Consider the following 21,829-nt stretch of genomic DNA (forward strand, 5'->3'; position numbering starts at 1 on the left):
GCTTTCATGTCTGTGCAGACAAGGAGCAGGAGGAGCGGTGGGTGGAGGTAAAATCAAGACACTGCAAAGAAATTTCACTTTCTTTTTTTTTATATAGTTCTTCCTTAAACTCCTAAAAACCTCCATTCTGCCCCCCTCTCCTCCTCCCATGGTCCTGCTTCCATTTATGAAAGCAGACACCTCCAGGCTGGGCCACACAAAGCCTGTTGAGGTCTCTGAGGGGTTCAGTCAGTCAAAGGCCTTTTCACCCAGACAGCAGACCGACAGATAGACACAGGAAGTGTTTCTTCTGCCGAAAACCGGACTTTCACATGCAAATACACGTCTGTGCAGCCGGTGACTCTGGGGTCACCCCAGCAAAAGTGAAGGTTTTGCTCCTGAGTTTTGTGTTTCCTGTCTCGTATTGAGGGTTATGTGTTCGGGTTCAGGTCAGGTCGTCACGGCCTGAACAGTGACCAGAGGAGGGGCCACGTTAGAGAAAGGAAACCAAAGTAAGGGTTTCGCTCTAGACCACCACATTCTGGAAAATATTGTAAAAGTAATAAAAAAATAATATAAAAAAACAAAATCCCACTAATGGGAGAGATTCAATTGTTCATCAAGTCAACAGTGCATATGTTCTACATGATGAGTATCGTACAAACTGGGGCTAATGTCTGATGTTAATCTAAGAGATTTATTGTGTGTATTTCTAGTTTGCAAAGCACATTTTGGCCTGCAGGTGGCGGTGGGGAAAAGTCAGGTGACTCTTTTTCTCTTAATTTAAATCTGTCAATTAATTTTCCACCCCTCATTTTTTATTTCTAATTCAGTACATTTATTTCATTTCTAATAAGATGCAAATTGCACCATACTTCATTGTAGAAAATATAATTTTTACATTCATTATGTTTAATGGAGTGAAAGGGCTCCTGTGCTGTGCTTCAGTCTCAGAACATCATAAACACGTGAACCAGGTTTGTTGCTGATGAACAAGGAGAGAAGATTCAGAGAAAAATGCACTTTGCAAAATCAGCTTTTTACCCTAAAACTCTTTCAGAAAAATTTCAGTGGTGGAAGAAATACTCATCCACTCCATAAAAAGTGAAATATGAAAATATGTGTATGTATATGTATAAGTGCAAGTGAAAGTTTTGCATTTAAAAAATTAGCTAAAGTTAAAGTAATAAAAGTATTATCAGCTGTAACATTAATGGTTCCAAACTTGTTCATATCAAAGACCCCGGACTAATGTGATATTTGCTCTTAGATGTTTTAGTACAGAAAGTGTTTGAAACCACGACCTAAATAGTTACACATTCTGTCACTGCGTTACGTATGGATGGATTTATAGTGAAAATAAACCCCCTTGAGGACTCCTGGGAGTCCCCGGACCCCACTTTGAGAACCACTGCTGTAGAATATTCTATAGATTATTTTCTTAATAAATGTTAGTGCACTGTGACTATTTCAACCTGCTTTTAATTCACTGACTGTATCTTTAAACAGCACGAATGAAGCGAGTCGCTGCACCAGAATAATGAAAATCATGATTTCAGAAAAATAGAAATACAAATGGATTTGCTCTGAAAACAGGCTGAAATACTGTGAGTGCACTGATGGATCCTCTCAGTGGGTTTGGACTCAACTATGAACTAAACTAACCTGAACAAATGAATGAATGGAAGGATGGAGTTTTATCACCGAATCAGATCTCATCTGCAAAAAGAGACCGGCTGGACTCAGCAGGGGCCGCCGTCAGCGGAGCACCTGCGTGTTTGCGTGCGCTCGGCCCCGCCCACCCGCGCATATTTTATGTTAATGAGCAGGTGAAGCGGCTCTTGAGGCGCGCCGGGCCGCTCGGGCTGAGCCGGATGGAGCAGAGCGGGGAGCGGCGGGGGTCCAGCCGGAGGCTTTTCACCGGGTGATGCTGTCCAAACCCGACTGACTGCGGCGGATCCGCGAAACACGAATGGATCCCTATTTAAGACGAGGCTGGAAAAGGCTTCTTCTCTTCTTCTCTTTGTATTTTATCCTCGTTTATCAAGGTGAGTCACCTGCGAGGGGAGGGGCACACTGTGATCTGCTGGAGCCGCAGGAAGGTGAAGGGATTTCTGAGTGGAAGAGGGAAACAGACAGTATTTGCTTCATGTGGCTCTTCTGCAGTTTAAACTGTGCCACTTGTTTTAATCTGGTTTGTCTTTCAGTTAAATCCATTTTCTTTTTATTGGAGCCAAACTGACTGTTTCAGTCTTTATTTTCTTGAGGTTATTTGTGTGTTTTCTGTGATTCCAGCTCATCTTTCCTGGGGTGAAAGAGTGAACGTTTCTAACTGGGATGCTTTTAATAAGTGAGTTATTATATTAAAAAAAAGCAATATATTATTTCTATTACTATATCTAATTTGTAATGTTTTAGTTTGATGATATTTGCATTATATATATATATATATATTTATATATCTACAGTTCTGTGCTAAAGTTTTAGGCACTAAAAGTAAAGTAAAATACTTTCAAAATAATTTCAAATAGTTGTATTTGTCAGTGAACTTCATACAAAGTGCAGTGAACGCGGTGTTTTCTGTGACCCCCTCTGCTCTGGTACACCTGCACAGTATTTCAGATCCTTGGCAGGTAGCTTGTTCCAGCATCTCGGAGAACCTGCCACAGTTCTGCTGATGATCCCAGTCTGACTCCACGATGCTGAGACCAGGACTCTGAGTCCCGGACGATCTGTTGCAGGACTTCTTGTTCTTCATATGTCTAGATAATTATTTCGTCTGGGCTCATTGTCCTGCTGCAGAGTGGATTCTGGACCAATCAGACGCCTCCCTGATGTTACTGAGTGATGGATAAGAATCTAAAGTGGCTAAAGTTTTTGCACAGAACTGTATAGTATATACAGGATATAATTTATGATAATTTGAATTTATAATAATAACATTACCGTTGTAACAAGGGCTGAAACAACTGATGGAATGTTTTTAAGCACAACTGACTAAAATTCACCCGTTTTTGTAAATATAAAGCACAAAACAAGCTACTTGAATACGTCAACTTGAGCTTGAGGAAAATGTGAAGCACTTCTGTCGCTAATTTCTGACACTTCAGTTGATTAATTGGCAGATTAATTGATTATTGAAATAATCATCAGTTACAGCCCTAGTTGTAACTTTGATTGAGTTTGGTAGTGTTTTTATTTTTATTATTATTATTATTTTGGTTGTTTGGTGGGTTCCTTGGTGGTGGTGGGTTTGCGGTGTCTGGGGGGGCTGAAAAGCTGCAGCAGGAACAAACCTGTCCTTGTTCTCTCTGTCCCAGCAGCGGGAGCAGCAGGATAAAGCAGCAGAAATGGGACACCGCTTCCCAGGGAGGGCAGGTAGGCAGCTGCATTGATCACTGATGCTGATGGAGCTGCTTCAGGCGGCAAACATGCAGCCAGAGATCACCAAAAAATCTGCAGCGCTCACACCAACACACAGACTCACAGGAAGAAAATCACCTCAAGAGCTTTTATTCCAATTATTTTGATATTTGCATATTTAGAGTCACTCATGGTGAATGTATAGAAGTAGATGTATAGTAAAATATATTTACAATTTAAATAAACAGGATGAAAACATTATCTGTTATGTGGGATGGTGTAGTTATAGGTTCAGGTTTTAAACAGGTTTTATGAAATGTTAATGTATTATAGTTTTCTCATACACCTACAGTATTTTTTTGGAGAGTTATGGTTTAGTTTTTATTGTAAAGATTCTCACTGGTTGAGGCCAAACATCTTATACCTGTCAGGTGTCTTTGAAATACATCGATTTCTGTACAAAAAAAGTAGAAATTTCCCATGAGATCTGGCTGAAACTGAACCTTCGATGACACATAAAGATACACAAAGTGTACAATATGTACACGGTCGCCTACTTCAGCGTGTAAAAATAAAATTTGCCCACAGCGACATGTTGTTTCCTCAGAAACAGACATGTGAGGGAGTCCCAGCAGGGATATACAGTGGCTGCTCTGTTGTCTCGCTCTTCTTCTATCACAGCCTCCATCAGCCTGAATGTGGTCCCTCCTTTTGTCTGGCTTTCCTTTGGCTCAGAGAGGCGTGAGAATCCGGTCCAAACTATGGTGGCTGGTAAAGGAACAAAGCAATTAGCAGCACAGGTCACAGGTCACAGGTCGCAGGTATGGAGAGCAGATCTATCTCATGTCAGATCTCCGAGCGCACAGTGGCTCACTCATGATTCAATCAGTGCTTCATGACGTCTGGGTCCACACTGTGCTGTGTTTGTGTTTGAACCGCACAGTTTCGATATCTCTGCTAATACTGATTGGTGATTAATAATTAATTCTCACACACCCTTCACCTTTGCCATCTGCTCTGTCCCCGCTCTTTGAGATGAAAGCCTCGGTTTGAGAGCTCAGGATCCAGGGAGGCTCAAAGCGTAGAAACAGCGAGTTAATACCAGTGTTTTTAAACTAAAGCTGCTGTTACTGTTTATTTTCTGCTCAATATGTGAGCATTAAAACGTGACATTTTTTGTACCAAAAATATTCCAGATATTCAGTGTTTCCCCTGGAGTTTTATTATTCTGAGACGCCTGTTAAAACCTTTTAATTCCTGCAGCTCTGCATGGTGAAATGTAAACTTTATCTGGGGTGATTTCAATTTTTAAGTATTTTAAAAATCTTCTCGCTGCACAGCTCGTACAACAAAGATCATCCAGAAAGGGGAAAGCACAGAGGGGAGGTGGTGGAGTTGGCTGGGGAGGGGTGGGGTTGTCGACCTGGATGGGAAAGCTGTGCTGGAAGTCACAGAGGAGTCATTAATGAAAGCCGGATGACAGCTCTTTTCTCTCCAGCCTCTTCTTTTCCCAGTGCTGCCTCAGTTCCATCCTCACCGGTCGGGGCTCTGCTTTGGCAACAACCTGCGTAATTCTGGGAGGAATTTTTGCCCCAACAAAACAGAGTCGTGAAAGTTTTGGGTGTCCTTCATTTTAATCAAATCTTTATTAATCTGTCACCTGAGAGCTGAGCTTGTTTTTCAGATTTGCTTAATATTACGTTAAACTCATGGAATTAATTAAGAGAATCAGACGGCGTAAAAGGACTTAATTTTATTTTGCTGAAAATGGCTCAGCCCAGTATGAAAATGATCGGATCTAATATATTTGGTTGGAGGAAGCTCTGAAACATTGTGAGGCAGGATCAGGTTATGGCTGTTCGACTGAATGGTTGCAATTGTTGCCTGAAACACCTGTTGATACAGTTTCTCTCCTTGAAGGACCTCCAGACAGCAGCTGCTGCATCAGAAACCAACACTTCTTCCTCCAGTCGTTCACTGGTCAGCCGGACTGCCACGTCCAACCGCACGTCCAACCACACGTCCAGCCTGGCGTCCTCCATCAGAGAGAGGACCCCCTCGTGGACCCTCAGCTCGGACCAATCATCTGCAGCAACTGCACCATCTAGTCAAACACCATCAAGAACAGTATCATCCAGCCAGTCACCAGGCAACACAACACCACCCAACCAATCACAGACCATCCCAGCACCATCCAGCCAATCACCAACAACCATAGCGAAAGTCAGCCAAACACCAGGCAGCACAACATCATCCATTCACTCTCCAGGGAAGAAAGGAGTCCCCAGCCAATCACCAACCACCACAGTATCAACCAGCCAGTCACCAAGCAAAACAACACCACCCAGCCAATCACGAATGAGCACAGCACCAGCCAGCCAATCAGCTACCTCCTCAGCAACCACAGCACCAGCCAGTCAGACACCAGTTAGCAATACACGACCCAAAACTTTATCTAGCCATTCAGCAGGCAGTACTACAAAATCCAGCCAATCGTCATCGAGCCAAACACCACTGAGCCAATCAACAACTGGCTCAAAAACATCAAAGAAATCATCACTCAGCTCAACATCTCCTAATCACTCACCAACCACTTCATTACCAGCTAATCAATCCATAACTAGCTCAAAAACATCACACCACTTATCCTACAGCTTAACATCGCATAACCAATCTGACCAATCCCCAACCAGCTCAGAATCATCCAACCAATCATCACCTGGTTCAGCGTCACCAGTCAGCGGAGCCTTTTCACCAGATGAGCGTCCAGTCAATACTTCACTGCTCACCAGGCAGGCGAAGGAAGCGCTGAGGTCGTCGCTACGTAGGATTTCAGGTGGGTTTAGGGAAGGGAGGGGTTGAAACAGGTGTAGAGGGCATTTGGTTTAAGACCACGACTCACCATCAGTGAGGACAAAGGGGGCAAAGGGGGCAACTGCCCAGGTATTTATTGCTCTCTGCTGTAGTGCTGCTTTTGCCAAAGAACATTTTGGTAAATGTGCTTTTTCATGTTCTTGCTGAGTTAGATGGACAGATCGATACCACTCTCATGTCTGAGGAGCTAGGGAGCTATTAGCTTAGCTTAATTTGTAGACCTCTCTCTGAACAAAAGTTTAAAAAAATCCTTACCAGCACGTCTGAAGCTCATCCACACATTGTTTTTGTTTAATCTGTACATCAACACATTAAAAACAAGATACCACATGTTACTGATCTTTGGAGATGTTGGTACATATTTTTGAGGCGGAGCTAAGCTAGCTGTCTCGACTTGCTGCCCTTCTTTACATTAGGCTCAGCTAATCGGTCCATAGCTTCATTGTTAATACAAAGACATAAGATTGGTATCAACATTAATTGTCACCTCAAACTGTGTGCAGATGCAGAATCATCTCATCCAAAGCACCAGTGAGTGAATGAGCTCTCACCATCTCTTTCACCTGCTTTCACAAACCTGACGTCTCTGCAGGATTTCTGGGTAAAGGCGCCCAAATAGATATTTATCCCTGATGCCACTTTTGATTGATGCACCAGAAAGTTTTCTAATGGGGCTTTAAACAGAGCAACAAGTGAGCCCTCTGTTTTACTCCCCTATAACAGAGTGAACAGAAGGAAAATAGCTTTTATCTGATTCATCGATACCAACCCCCCCCTCAATGACCACCACCACAAGCCTCTTTATCATACCTGTGCCTGTGTGGGATGTGGCTGACTGGGCAGACAAGCTGTAAGCCCACTGAGCAGATGGTGTTACAGCAGGACGAGGAGCCATCGTTTGGTGCTTGGTGGTGCGTTCAGTGGCTGGAACATTTGTTGGGGCCCCGCAGCGCTGATAGGTGGGGGTGGGGCAGACAGATGGTGACTTCTGCTTAAAGTTGTGACCTGCAAATTCTCCAAGGCAAAACAAAACAATTAATCAAATTATGTAGGCTCAAATAAGATGATCTAAAACTGCCTTACCTCTGTCGGAGCAGATTCAGGGGAAATACTGAATGATGAAATTGGTGAAATATGTATCAATAAATCAACCTCGAAAGGGAGACTCAGTCCTCGGTTGCAGCGTCGCAGATGAGCAGCAGTGTAATTCTGTGTTTGTTTGTTGTCTCTCAGCAGAGCCATGTGTGCTTCCCTGCCTGAACGGAGGACAGTGCATTCAGTCAGAGTCATGTGACTGCAGCTTGTATCAGGCCACCGGACACAGATGTCAGACAGGTGAACCACACACCTGATGTTTTTCCTTTTACAAACCATTTCAGTCATTTTAAATGTTTTACGTGAGAAAAGCAATTATCATCAACCATTTTAACGTTATTTGAACAACGGCATTGGTGGTTAATTTCACAACATGAAATTAAAGCAGCAGTTGAATGAAAAATTTCACTAGTCGGTGGTGATTCAGTTTACAAAGTCTGGAGGATTAAATGAATTGTTTAACATTTTAGACTTAATTGCTTTCTTTCTGAATGTGAACTGAGAAGATGGATAATATTGTCATGTGCATTAGTGAATTAACTAATTAAGAAATTGTATCTTGACATTGGATTAGTATGGATCAAAAAAGCAAATCAGCACATTTGTCACAAGTGGTGATTTTCCCTTATCAATGATGAGTCAAAGGCTGAACAAGATGTAAGCTGTATATGTTTTCCGTGTCAGGTATCTTGTCTGAAGTATGCTTGCTAGTAATGCTTGTAAAAAAAAATGTTTTCCTCAACACTCAAGACCATCTCATTTGATTGAGCCTCACAGTTGGAAAATCCTCTGATAATCTTCTTTTTCTGGTGCCCAGTCCCAAATCCCGGCTTCGAGAGGGAGATGACATGTCGGACGTGGGGTCAGTACAACTTTGAGACCTTTGACGGCCTTTACTACTACTTCCCCGGTCGGTGCACATACACTCTGCTGAGGGACTGCGAGGAAACCACCCCGGCCAGCATCGTTGTCCAGGTCAGTTCAGAAATAAATCCTCCCGACTAGAAGCCGCCCAGAAGGTTTCAGTTCGACGCTTCCAGTCGAAGAAAGTTTGGACTCCTGCTCTAAAGCTCACTCTTCTTTCTGACTTCAGCCTCAGCCTGAGGAAAAGATTTACCCTGAAGATTAGTGAAAGCTATCTGGTTATTAGAGTCAATTACCATTAAATACTGCAATTACCCACTATGCCTTGAAAGCATCTGCAACAGACTGGGACTTTGTTCCCCTGAAAAGGCAGCAGATACTGTAGCTGTGTATGGGAAAACCAGGCCAAACAGGGAACATGAAAAGAACCATATGCATTATGATTACTGACAGTAGATCAATATCAGTATTAATAACAATACTGATACAGATACAATACTGACCAACAAGCATTTCAGGAACAAAAAGAAAATATAAAACTGCAATGATATAAATCTAACAACCTAAACATGTTGGAAGGGAGTGAGGTGACTTTTTCTTTTGTAGAAGTTAAACCCACACTTTGCTCAGGAATGCCTTAAGATGGCAAACTGGGATGTGTGTGTGTCCGTGTGTGTGTGTCCGTGTGTGTGTGTGTGTGTGTGTGTGTGTGTGTGTGTGTGTGTGTGTGTGTGTGAGTGTTTTAGGGTCAAGTTTCAGCATTTAAACCAGTCTTTTAGAGAGAGCTGGGGCTAAACTGCTGTCTCTGATTCTCTTTTCTTTAGTTGTGCAGTAGCTGGTCCAGAAAAATCCAGATAAAACACAACTGTCTCTCAGTGTAACTGTCTTTAACTCAAGAACTGAAGAAAAATCAGTCAGATGAATTAAAGAAGAAAAATTAAGGCAACAAGGAGAACTTTTAGAGTTTTCAAAGGATGACGCTAAAATGCATTAAACCATCTCTCAGTATTTTCTGTTCTCCCTCCCCTGTCTGTGGGATTCAGTCATTGGTTCCTGCTGAAGACAAAACTTTCAAACTGTCTCACATATATCTAGTTTCATTAAAAAAAAAAAAAAGCTAAATGATTTTCTATAACTGCTGGGCACTGAAGTTTTCAGTTCATTGAATTTGTTGTGGACTATTTTCAGCGGTGGATTAATCCACATCTGGTGCTCTGGTCTAGTGAGTATGTGAGCAGCAGGACAGTGTGTGTGGGACTGAGTCAAATTAAGTGTAACAGTGTGGATCACTGATGTGTTTCTAATTGTTTTTGGAAACAATAGAGATCTATGGCACAGAGGAATAGGATCCAACAGGCTGAGGATACACACAAAACTTTATAGTGACAAATTGTTTTTGGGATGTGCTGACAAGAAAGAAAGAAAGAAAGAAGAAGAAGAAGAAGAAGAAGAAGAAGAAGAAGAAGAAGAAGAAGAAGAAGAAGAAGAAGAAGCCTGGTTAATGTGTTATTCTTTAACTAAAATAAGTCTGATTTTATGGATTTGTGAATTCCAATTTATTTCCAAATTAGGGCTGGACGATATGCAAAACAAAATTATTTTGGCAGATTCCGATTTTGATTGCAATATGAGTCATGGTTTCAGTTGGTATGGTCATTTCTGTATTTCACTTTCAGTGAGAAAAAAAAGAAATGATGATAATGTGATTTTTGTTGGATCATGTATCAAACAAACATTTTCCTTTAGGTCTGGAGAATATGATTTATAGGCCAGGCCATGTCTGTAGCACCGCTGTGCTTCATTTATGGTCTGTTGTGATGCGTTTTATCTTCATCAAAAAAAAAAAAAATAAAATAAAAAATTGCACTTCTTTTGGATATTGCATTTTCCCATATTGAAGTTTCATAATATTTAATTTAGATTAATTGTTCAGCCCTAGAGACCAAACAAAAAATCCCCACTGCACTGTTTTCAACACAGTTTATTTTCCTTCCTAATGAATGGACACCTGTCATGTTGCATCTTGCTGTTTGCAGGTCCACAATGATCCAGACTGTGGCTCCGCCCCTTACACCTGCCAGCGATCAGTCAGCCTCTTCCTGCCATGGGAGGGTGAGGTCCGGCTGCACGGCAACAACGTAACCTTCAAAGGCCAAAGGTCAGCAACAAAACATCTCAGCTTGACGTGTTTTATCAGACATGATTGCAATGTGCTCTGAAAGGTGGAGGTGTCTGTTCTCACAGTCTCTGTCTTTAGTTTGCAGCTGCCTCATCACATCCATGACCTGCAGCTGGAGCGGATCTCGCAGTACGTTCTGGTGACGCAGCAGCACGGCTTCACGCTGGCCTGGGAGGGACGCAGCGGCTCCGTCTACATCAAACTCAGCCCGGAGTTTGTGGGGAGAACCTGCGGCCTGTGCGGTAACTTCAACGCAGACGTCCAGGACGACCTGAAGACGAGCTACGGTACGATCAGTCTGCCTGTGACCTGACAGTCCACTGATTAAGCAGTGATTTGGAGCTTGGATGTCAGGCGGACAAGTGAAAGCATCTCTTGTCATTTTGATTTGACACATTGCAGCGCTTCAACAACCACACCGCAGCACATAGTCCGAACCTGCTTCATGTTGAAATATAGTCACTAAAATGCAGAAAGAGTCACTGCAAGTCCCTTCATCAAGTTAACACTCGTCAAATCTGGCCGTGGGGCATGAAACTTGAATCTAGCTGGATCAGATTACAATCAGTAAACACAGACAGATTGTGAGGATGCGTTCAGTGGCACATTTTACATCATGAGCAATAAAAAATGTTAAGCAGCACTCGAAGTCCAAGCATAGTAAGTTTGATGACAAAAATAAACTCCAGTATTTAGAGACGCAGAACAAATATGTCTCAGTGACGGTTTTTAGCTCCTTTAAAACTGGTCATGTACTGAACATTTATCAGAATATGATCTTTAGCCTCATCAACTATCTTCCAGGTGGCAACATAACCCACAGTTTCAGCAGAAGACAAACAACAAAAAAAAAAACATGATGCTGTGAAAAGGAAGCTGTTCCTTGCATAATGCACGGTTTCCATCCAGCAGAACCACTCTCTCAGTTTTTGGCATGTCCATGAATGCACCAGTCAACTGAGTTGTTATAAGCTCTGTCATTTTCAGTTTGCAAGTCTTTACAATCTCATTTTCACAGCGCACAACTAAAAACATATCGTGTGCCTTTAAAAAACAGTAAAGTAAATGCAACTTGTTCTTGACACTTCTGCCTTTTTTAAACACTTTCTGCCTCTCTCAGGCGTGCTGACTCATGAAATAGAAATGTTTGGGAACAGCTGGGTGGAGACGCAGCCACACCAGGCCCGATGTCCCACGGTGCCCTCCGGCTTCTCTTCGCCCTGTGCTGCAGTCGACGCTCATGTCCTGCTGGTAAGAAGTAACAGGTTTGAGATGACAGCAAAGTACGCAGTGAAATTTATTTTAGGTAAACTAAGTGGAGAATCTCTCTTTTTCATGATTTTAAATGTTTAGTAGGAAAAGACGATGTTGAATGATGAGTGAAAAACTGTCTGTGTGTGTTTGTGGCTGCAGAAAGTGGAGGAGGTGTGTGCAATGCTGCTGGATCCGCCATTTGAGAGCTGCCACGACTTTGTCAGCCCGCTGTCCTACATGGCGAGCTGCTCCAACGACCTCTGCACGTAAGAACGAATATTTAAAAATACACCACGGCAGCCTCTGGAGACACTGAGAAAGGGCTGAAAGCAGCATAGCCTTCACCAATTTTTAAAATTAATTAGGCTATAATTATATAAACAGTCTTTACAACAACAGTTATAACATCCTGCACTGGTTATTTTGAAACCTGCTGACTGTTTTTCCACAGGTATGTCAGGTAAGGTATTGTTGGTCATCACTCTTCTTTTAACACATTTTTTGTGCTCATTCGAGTTGTGTTATAAGTTTTCTTGGATTTTTTTTTTTTTTTGCCTGTACACAAAGAAGGCTGTGGGCACTTGTGTTACAGTTTCTCAGTTGTGTCTCTTGGTGGCTCAGGTCCATGATCCTGAAGGTCTGTGAGTAACATTAGCCTTGGCGGCAGATTTGGAAAAGAGTCTGGTTCTGTTTCTACAGTTTCTGTGACAAATTTGCCTTATCAGATAATTTACTGAGAACATTACTGATACAGCCACACTACAACAAACTCTTCAGGTGTAGTTTTTCATCTGAAGCCTTCATGGAAGATTTACTCATTAACAGACAATTCACCAGTGATTGGTCTCATCAGTGCAGCATACCTGGCTCTGCGGCCACAACTCTGGCTCTGCTCAGAGTCCTTCTCTGTTTGTTACCCTGTTGAAGGTCGGGTCCCAGCGGTGCTGTGGTATGCCAGGTGTTCAGCGAGTACGCCCGGGCCTGTGCCCACGCCGACCACCCACTGCACGACTGGAGGCGGCGCATTCCTCAGTGTGGTACGTTTTTCCAGGTGTTTTCACCTGTGCACCACAGAGGGCTGAAACGTTTCAGTTCAACCGAGCATTACACCCAAGGAAAAGAGAGGAAATAGAGTATGAATTCCTTATTTAATAAAATAATGAATTAATTTAATGGAATGTAATGTATATAATTTAATATATCGTCATTACAATATCTGTGTCCATATCCATATCTAATGATTTTAGCTGGTGTTTTGTCTGGTTAGAATATTCAGTGTATTCAATTAAATAAGAAAACACACACCAAAAAAAAAAAAAAAAAAAAAAAAAAAGGAAATTACAGAAGGTGTAGTGGACCAGAGGTTTGCTAAAGCACAGGAAATAAAAGTACAGTGAATATATCACAAATGCTTCAATTTTGAGTCCATTAAATGATCACATTAATTACTAAAATGATAACAAACAGATGTGGGCACTAGCCTACCTAACGTTAGCTAACAGGGTTGACTCCAGCAAAGCTAATTTTCAGTTGCTAGCTAGCTAGCTACAGGGCTTTAAATCAAACTTAAACATTTATGTATATTTTGTGTGAAAATGGTCAAAATCTAATTACATCACCGTGTTTCTGTTAGTGGTGTCTGGAGATCTGCTAAAATGATTAAAGAAATTAGATGTTTGTCTTAGGGTCAACAGGGTCAACTCCAGCAGAGCTAATTTTCTGTTAGTAGCTAGCTAGCTACTATAGCTAGCTAGCTAGCTATAGGGCCTCAAATCAATCTGTGGAAATAACACAAATTTAAACATTTAGGTATATTTTGTTTGAAAATTGTCAAAATCTAATTACATCACTGTGTTTCATTTAGTGGTGTCTGGAGATCTGCTAAAATGATTAAAGAAATTAGATGACTGTCTTAATGTTACTTAACGTTAGCTAAATAACCATTAGCTGCTGCTAAAATGTATTTATATTTCATTTCAGTTCTTTCTGTGGTGTCTGGATGCACTGAAATGATTTTTATAATTTCTGTCATTATCTTAGTTAAATAATTGTTAGCTGTTAGAGGCTTTCAGTTCTTGCAGTGGTGTGTAGAAACAAACAAAAAAACCATACTCAACTTAGCTAAAGAACCGTGAGCTGTCGTTAAATAGCTAAATATTAGTTCATGTTGGTACTCCAGTGTCAAACCTGTTAGCTGCATGGGGCAATCTCTGCTGTCAGTCAGGAAGTTTTTGACATTTATGTTATGTTTAATTTTTGTGACCAGCAAAGCAGTGTCCTCTTGGTCTGGAGTACAGGGAATGCATCAGCTGCTGCCCAGAGTCCTGCAACCTGGAGCGAACATGCATCGACAGCAAGCTGGCCTGTTTGGACGGATGTTACTGTCCAGATGGTGAGTTTCTATTCAGACACTATGGCAATTCTCTTGAAAGGACTTTCAAATTCACCTTTTTTTTTTACAGTGTCTGTATCTAATCTTGGACATGAGAGAAAAATCCTGAATCTTCCACGCTGTCTGTTTTCCTATGTTGTTAACTCCTGCTGATATGAGTCAATAATCCTCTGCCCGTCCCAACATGTGTCTCTGCTCCGCTCAGGTCTGATCTATGAGGATGGAGGCTGTGTGATGCCCTCTGACTGTCCCTGTGAATACCACGGCATGTTTTACCCCTCCGGACAAACGCTGCAGGAGGAATGCAGCAACTGGTGAGCAGCGTTTAACCTCTCTCTCGTCTCTCATACCATTATAACAAGACTGCTGATGAAGAAACTGGATTACACCTCTATTTACCAATTTGAATACTGTTCCCTCGTCCCATAAAAAATCTTTTACAGGGATGCATAAAGGCTTTTCATGCCTTAAATGAGCCCTTGCTTGTGAGTCCTTGTGAGTCCATGTTGCATTACATGTCATCATCATGTATAAAAAAACATCATATTGTCCTGCAGACTCAATGCAGTCCTTTTAATCTTCTCAGATCTGGCCACCTGGGCTCGGTGTGTCCAGTTTCTGTCAGTGATCCTGCTGATTAGCTCAGCCTTTCATGTTTCCAGAGCCACCTGTGGATGTCTCTGCTTTCTGTTTCAGCACATGCGTGGGTGGAGTGTGGAACTGCACCGACTACAGCTGCCCAGGTTTGTGCCTTCCCTCTCTGGCTGGTTAACTTTTTTACTAGAAAATGAAATCCTGTGGTGTGAGGTGATTATTTTATTACAAACCAAAGAAAGCTTCAATGTTCTACGCATGTTAACATCCAGAGGAAAGCATGAAGGCTCCTATGTAGGACACTACAAAGGGAGAACCATCATAGCAAAGGTCTAGGAAGGAAAATGTCAGTAACCCTATAATTTTAGGGTCTCATATTTTCCGGCTTATATCCTAAAAATTAGCTGTTTGAAAGTATGAAAGGAAGTTTCCTAGGAAGGAACAACAGAAAAACAAGGATAAGTTAGGGAGAAAGGCAAGTGTGGAGGAGGCTTCTTAGCTAGGGAACAAGAAAGGAGAAAGTTCCCTAGTTATGGACCAAGGAAAGAGGAAGAAGCTTCTAGAGAGGATGGATTAGGGAGCAAAAAGAAGTGCATGTCCTTGGCAAGTGAAAAGTAAGAGGGTAGCTTCCTAAGTAGGAAACAAGGAAGGAGGAAGGCAGCAAGAAAGGAGAAAACCTGCCAGTTTGGGAGCAAGAAAGAATGAAGACACTTGAAGGCTGTTATGAGGTTAGAAGTGCAAGTACAGACTGAACTCACTAACTCATCAAATAAACATCCAAGTTCAGAACTAATTATCATGGAATTTCCAGAAAATCAGCAAAAGGAAATGTGAATGTGAAATTAAACCACAGCACGACACGGAGAGATGATGAAATTAAAAGAGCGTCAGTCAACATCAAAAGATGGAAGGCCGTGTTCAAAACATGATGGAAATATTGCATCTACGTTTGTTTCATGTGTTCATTTGGAGAAGCTTAGAGTCTCCTCATTGCTCCACAAAGATCTGATGTTTTCATCGGCCAGGGATCAGGAAGCTTCAGTGGAGTCACATACTTCATGTATGTTGTGATTATCTTCACACTTGCTGATTGCTCTTGAAGTGCTCTTGAGCAAGGCTGCCAGGCTGTGGCTTTAGGTTTTAAGTTTCTCCTGATGAATGAAGGAAATAAATGAAATAACGTCTCACTCTCTCCACAGGCGAGTGCTCGGTTACTGGTGATATGTACTTCCAGTCCTTTGACGGGCGGATCTACACCTTTCCTGCAACGTGTCAGTACGTCCTCGCCAAGAGTCGCAACTCGGGGAAGTTCACAGTCACCATCCAGAACGCCCCCTGTGGAGCAGTGAGTTACCTTTTAATCTGCATTATTTTTATCTCATGAAAAATATCCTTCTTGCAGAGTTGTGACTTTTTTTCTGCTTTTGAACCGAATGTTTCTCCACCTTGGAAAACTCTCGCACAACTCTTCCGCTTGAGCCTCTGCAAATCAAACTGCACTGCTGGCTCAGCTTACAGGTTTATGCAATTTGTCTGTCATGTAGATCACATCGTTATTTAAGTGCTCAATAATCTCTGCTGAGTCCAGGTCAATTTGTTGATGAGCCACGCTGCGGCTTCGACAATCGAACGCCTCGAGGAAATGTCTCGATCAAACTCGGGCAGATAATGGACATGAAAAGTGACAAAAGACCGAGAGTTTCTTCTCCTCTCCCCTCTCTCCAAGCCTCCAATTTCCCAGCAGCCTTTGAGCCGCTCAGCAAACTGTGGGGGAGATAGAGGGGAGGAGGCGAGATATAAGATGTCCCACTCATCAGAGCAGAGGCCTGAGACCTCTAACAGCCAACTGAACAGGATTACCTTATCTGGCCTGACTGACAGAGCTGCGGACGGCTTTGTAGTGAAGAGGGAGGTGAAGAGAGGGACAGGAGGGGTGGGGGACTTGGACAGAGAGAAGGTTATGCGAAAAACAGGAGGTGAATGATGGGAAGAGTAGAAGGAGGAGGGGCCGGAGAGGTGGGTGCTAAAACCTTTCGGCTATGGGGCTCTGCCACTTATGAAAGAGACAATTCATGGAGTCAGATCGCTTACTGTCACTGACACAGCGGAGGAGCTAATCGTACTCTTACTATAGTGATGTACTGAAGAACAGTTTTGTGGTACTTGTGTTTACACTTCGTGACACTAATAAGTTTTAAATTGAAAATGTACAATGTGTTCATACAATAACATTTTTTAAATTTGAAAGAGGGTTACTCACAGCGACGAACCTGCAGAGAACTGTGTGTCCAGGATACCTGGCGTCCACACTACTCTGGGGTGTTCGAGCACCTAAAACTGAGACTTTTGAAGACGCTGCTGGACCCGTTTTAGTTTGAAAACTCTGTGGTTGTGTTGTAGTCTGGACAAGCAAAAATGTCGCTCCCTGATTGGGTCTTATCAGCCTCGACTACCAGTGGGGAGAGCAACATGGATACCAAATGACAAGGGTTTTGACAAGGGGGGATTTTCAGGTGTGATTTTACGGACAGAGATCGTTTCTGATACAGAGCGAAAATGGTCATCACAACAAGATTGTTTTTGTTTTAAAAACGCCACTTTAAAATAAAACACAGTAGTGTGGACATAGCCAAACAATACAGGATCATCTGGCAAAAAAAAATTCTCATGTGATGTCATCTGACAATGGTCTAAGCTGCACAATTAAGACCATGCAAACACACCGTGATAGCTTCCAGGAGAGTGCAATTGTGTCTCCTAGTTCTGGTGTCTAATAATGGATCTATTACTAAAACTGACCGTGCTGGGTCATGTTTCATCACCTCACCAGTGTCTACAACATTGCAGCCCCATTTGTACTTTTACGGTGTGTGGTTAGTTCACTGAGTGCATTGATGCTCCCCAGAGGATGAATCCTTTTGTTCTAGATGATTCTGTGGTTTATACTCCAGTGCCACACTCAAAACCAAATAAAAACTTTTGGCCTGACTGCTGGTAATGCTGTAAGAACTGACAAATTTATATTATTCTTAATTCTTGGTAATATTAGTTTTTGTGTTTGTCTCTGGTCTCTTTCGTCCATTGTGTGTTGGAGCAGGTGATTTGAGAGTAAAATTGTTTTTCTTTCCTCCCTCTTGTTAGTTCAGTTTCTTTTCCATTATTTTGCTCTCGTTGTGTGTCCTGTTGTGCGTCATAATTGCTGCTGTTTGGGAAAATGCCAGCTTGTTTTATCAAGCCATCTTGCCTCAATTGCAGAATTTGGATGGGGCCTGCATCCAATCAGTGAACCTGGTTATTGACGAGGATCCAAAGACAGAGATAACACTGAGTCACGTTGGAGAGGTCTTCATGGCCGGGCAGTACCGCATCTCCCTGCCCTATTCTGACGGTAACCTCCTCATCTCCTATCACCTCCCAGCATTGTTCACATCCAGCACCTGGCCTCTTTCAGCCCTCTGTGGGTCACGGCAGACACGGATTGAGTGACAGTTGTGCTGCTGAACAGAAATTTTCCCAATACGTAACTGCATTGTGTTGCACAAAATGCCTTCCCTCTGAGTATTGCTCCATTTTCACATAAGTGTTTTAATGACGGCGGCACTCAGAATATGCCCATATTCAGTCGACAGCCTTTTGTATGTTTTGTGTAGAACTGTGTGAGAATGATCTGATATTCTGGTTCCATAGGGAATAAAAACAACAATAACTTATGCTCTGTTACAAACTAGTTTGCATCCCTGACTCCATTTGCGTAAGTAAGGTCTCGACCTGACCCTGTAGAGTGCCTTGAGATAATGTATATAATGATTTAGCGCTGTACAAATAAAACTGAATTGAATTGAATTAAATTTGATCAATTAATCAGCCAATCGGTCAATCAATTAATCAGTCTTTATTTATATAGACCCTTTCATGCACAACTGCAAAAGTGCTTATAAAAAATAATAATAATAATCAAAAGAAACAAAATCTGTCCATATCTCTTTGATTAGACCTATTTTTATTGAAGAGTCGCAGTGGTAATGAAGCAGTGCTAACTCTGTGATAAACACATTTCATTTCCTATAAATTATTCACGACAAAAACCAGTGGAAAGCTTTTAATGTGAAGCAGCAACAGCAGGAGAGGTTTGGTTTGTATTAGCATGATGTAACACAGCTCTAATATGGCTGACAGTGATCAATAAACAGTCAAACAAACCTAGTCCTGTTGACGTTCCACTGATCAACAGGTGGCAGTAATGTGCCAACAGACGCACTAATGTGTCAGAAAAAGCAGGGAAGAAGAAAACTGATAACTTGTGAATATGAATGTAAACAGTGTAGTAGTTTTGCAAATGGACACATGCTTATATTAGCGAAACCTCCTCTACCATGACCTCATCTCCTCCTCCTGCAGACATCTTCCACATCCAGGAGCTGTCGTCCATGTTCCTCCAGGTGAGGACGGCGTTCGGCCTGCGTGTGCAGTACAGCTGGAGGGAGTTTCGTCTCTACCTGCAGGCCGACGAGCTGTGGAAGGACGACACGGTGGGGCTGTGCGGCACCTTCAACGGCAACATTCAAGATGACTTCCTGTAAGTGTGTGCCGACTGACCTTTAACCCCTCCCGTGCCCTCCGTTAACCCCACCCCTTCCAGAGAGAGAGCAGAATCCTGTTACAGGGGCAGAGAGGCAGGTGATGGTGTAGTGCTCTCTCTCTCTGTAATGCACACTGGTCGGGCGGCTCAGCATCAAAAGCCTCGCTCTCTGATCGGCTCTATTAGGCGAGCCAGATGAGCACCCAACTGGACACGCCACTTCAACAAGGAATTTACTGTTAGCCGAATAGGGGCTCCACTGTACCGTATCGTAATGGCCGACCATAAAGGGCGGATGTTGTCTAACAGCTGTAAATGGATATACATCACAGTTAGTGACTGAGGCGTTTGCTATTAGAGAGAAAATTGGAAATCACTTTGCCTGAAGACACAGTTAAAATGACAACGTTCAGGATCCTGTGGTTTATATTTTGTCTTCATCTGTGGAGCGAAGCACTGACCTCTGCTTTTTGTTTTTTGCTTTTTGTTTTTGAAGTTTTGTTCTGGTTTTACTTGCTTTAAAGCTGCAGTAGTGAGATTTTATGGATTAACAGTTTTTTTAGTAGTGATAATTAAAACTTGGCACATTTAAGAACCACAAAAAACAGGAGAGTCAGTCAGAAACAGAGGTAGTTGCTTTCCTCTGCTGTTCTTATTTCAAAGTGAAATGGTTGTGGTGTGAAGCTGGGTCAACAGTGGGACTCCAGTTTTCCCTTCAAACCTTAAAATATGACTTCATGTCTTTAAATCTGTGGCTGCGCTGATCTGTCTCTGCGTTCACTTTGACAGAGAGTTGCTTTCTGTAAATTCATTTGATCAAGTGCAACTCAAGTATGACTCCAGTCTTAACCTGTTGCCCCCATTTTCATGCACAAGCTCAAAATGAATGAAGCCAAAATAAAAAGCCTTTGATTACAGTCATAGCCCTGGTCTCCTTTTGAAAGGTAGCTCTTGAAATTGTGCAACCAAAAAGCCAGAATGAGGATAAGAGATACTGAACCAATGTTGTTCTTTTGGCATGAAGAGGAAATATAAGGCCACAGCCACAAGTCTGATTCAATTCTGTTAGAATCAGTAGACTAAGATTTTTCTGCAATCACTTGGTTGGAGAATTGAGTTTGAAAATGTCATGAATTTGTAGTTTGCCACACTTATGATTCCCCCATTGTTAACAGGATGGTACCAGAGTTGTGTTGTTTGGATACGTTTGACTGCTTGTAATAATTCTGGCCAGCTATTTGTTCTATCTAAAAATAAAAATATTTAAAAAGTAGCATCTGGAAGTGAAATAATAGACTAGTAACTGCAACTGTGCAGTTACGAGTGTTGAAAGTGTTGTTGTAGTTATAGGCTGGTCGTAATCTGTGCTCCGGTCTTCCTGCAGATCTCCATCAGGGATGATAGAGAGCACTCCTCAGCTGTTTGGAAACACCTGGAGAGTCTCATCAGCCTGTTCCCCCAGCCTGAGCACACCTCAGCTGGACCCCTGTGACACACACCAGCAGGCCGGTCAGTTCCGCCTCCTCCTTTAACTCTGTCTGTTTCAGCAGTTCCTGTGGGTTTGACTGTGAGTTAACAGACAGATATTCACAGTTTCATATTTTATGCTCAGGCTCAGTGTCTATGAATATCACTCCAGTTATATCCCCAACATAATCCAAATATCCAGGATATTAACATCAGGCAGAAACGGAAAACCATCTCAATTATGACTGCAGGGTGTGAGACAAAGATTTAAATTTAAAGCTCTGTTTGCTCAAACTGAGCCTGAAAATGAATAAATCCTATTGGTCTGAATTTGTATTTTCCACAGTTTAACACTTTTTAGTGTTTGGATCATTCATTTTGTTATTGAAGAAATAGAAACAATTAGGAAATGATCTTAATAACTGTCCTAACAAATACAGACCATTTATTTACAGGGCCAATACTTGAACAATGTGCAGTACGAGCTTTTTTTTAGATGAAAACTGAGCTCGTCTCTAATCTGCAGCTGCTTCACAGTGAACTTCTTGTTGCTTTATGTGTTGGTTTCATCAGATTTTTGAAGCAGCTGAAGAGACAGAATCATTGCTCGACAGCTAATCTGATTTTATATTAATATATTTTTCAAACATCATTTAGACTAATATTAAACAGTAAAGCTCTCTACTGATACTAATCAGAAACTGATATTTAATGGAGGATCTATACCAGCCTGGTTGTTGGACAGAGCTTTGCCTGTAATGTGATGTTGACCTGCTCGTTTTCCTGCTCAGTGACCTACGCCTCCGAGATGTGTGACGTACTGAACCAGGATCTGTTCTCCGCCTGTCACGAGTACCTCAGTCCGACACCTTTCCACCAGCAGTGTCGCTCAGATACCTGTAAGTGCGGGACACCCTGCCTCTGCTCTGCTCTGGCTCACTATGCTCGCCACTGCCGCAGATTCTCTGTCATCATCGACTTTCGGTCGCAGATACCCGACTGTGGTGAGTACTCAGCTCATCGAAGGAAGTTTGGTGTTTTGTCTCAGGATTCACCTCTAAATTGCAAAAGTGGACCTTCGTTGAAATCTGATTGGCCGCCCAAATGCCACGATGCTTTTCTTTGTTTTCTTTTTGTGATCAAAAATAAATCTAAGCTCACTGTCTATGTTCACAGTCGACTTTCATAA

The 21,829-nt window shown here is 42.2% G+C and overlaps 1 protein-coding gene and 1 long non-coding RNA gene across 4 annotated transcripts in view; one reads left to right on the forward strand and one right to left on the reverse strand.

Moving 5' to 3' along the window:
- Nucleotides 1–1,662: 1,662 nt before the first annotated feature.
- The window catches only part of otog (otogelin), a 60,405-nt gene continuing 40,238 nt past the window's right edge, over nucleotides 1,663–21,829 (forward strand). Inside the window, exons 1-19 of one of the 2 annotated variants that reach the window (XM_071489543.1) lie at nucleotides 1,663–2,027; nucleotides 2,275–2,329; nucleotides 3,300–3,357; nucleotides 5,263–6,178; nucleotides 7,450–7,551; nucleotides 8,129–8,286; nucleotides 10,212–10,333; nucleotides 10,433–10,641; nucleotides 11,475–11,605; nucleotides 11,768–11,874; nucleotides 12,536–12,645; nucleotides 13,875–14,000; nucleotides 14,206–14,314; nucleotides 14,697–14,743; nucleotides 15,794–15,939; nucleotides 17,850–17,982; nucleotides 18,993–19,170; nucleotides 20,558–20,682; nucleotides 21,432–21,644. In XM_071489543.1, the coding sequence (XP_071345644.1) occupies nucleotides 1,952–2,027; nucleotides 2,275–2,329; nucleotides 3,300–3,357; nucleotides 5,263–6,178; nucleotides 7,450–7,551; nucleotides 8,129–8,286; nucleotides 10,212–10,333; nucleotides 10,433–10,641; nucleotides 11,475–11,605; nucleotides 11,768–11,874; nucleotides 12,536–12,645; nucleotides 13,875–14,000; nucleotides 14,206–14,314; nucleotides 14,697–14,743; nucleotides 15,794–15,939; nucleotides 17,850–17,982; nucleotides 18,993–19,170; nucleotides 20,558–20,682; nucleotides 21,432–21,644 (3,121 nt within the window). In that variant the 5' untranslated portion in view covers nucleotides 1,663–1,951. The remainder of the gene's footprint in view (nucleotides 2,028–2,274; nucleotides 2,330–3,299; nucleotides 3,358–5,262; nucleotides 6,179–7,449; nucleotides 7,552–8,128; nucleotides 8,287–10,211; nucleotides 10,334–10,432; nucleotides 10,642–11,474; nucleotides 11,606–11,767; nucleotides 11,875–12,535; nucleotides 12,646–13,874; nucleotides 14,001–14,205; nucleotides 14,315–14,696; nucleotides 14,744–15,793; nucleotides 15,940–17,849; nucleotides 17,983–18,992; nucleotides 19,171–20,557; nucleotides 20,683–21,431; nucleotides 21,645–21,829) is intronic. The other variant, XM_071489544.1, reaches the window with a different exon arrangement.
- On the reverse strand, nucleotides 2,351–10,547 carry LOC139628154 (uncharacterized). Of its 2 annotated transcripts, none has more exons than XR_011692702.1 (4): nucleotides 10,418–10,547; nucleotides 10,184–10,318; nucleotides 7,027–7,221; nucleotides 2,351–4,110 (listed from the first exon to the last, which is right to left on the reverse strand). It is a non-coding gene; the product is annotated as an uncharacterized lncRNA (long non-coding RNA). The 2 variants fall into 2 exon arrangements; XR_011692703.1 differs by lacking the exon at nucleotides 2,351–4,110 and adding an exon at nucleotides 5,326–5,446.

Source organism: Trachinotus anak, unplaced genomic scaffold (assembly GCF_046630095.1).
Source record: "Trachinotus anak isolate AG129_WGS33_773 ecotype Australia unplaced genomic scaffold, CSIRO_AGI_Tana_v1 ptg000011l, whole genome shotgun sequence".
Classification (NCBI taxonomy): domain Eukaryota; kingdom Metazoa; phylum Chordata; class Actinopteri; order Carangiformes; family Carangidae; genus Trachinotus; species Trachinotus anak.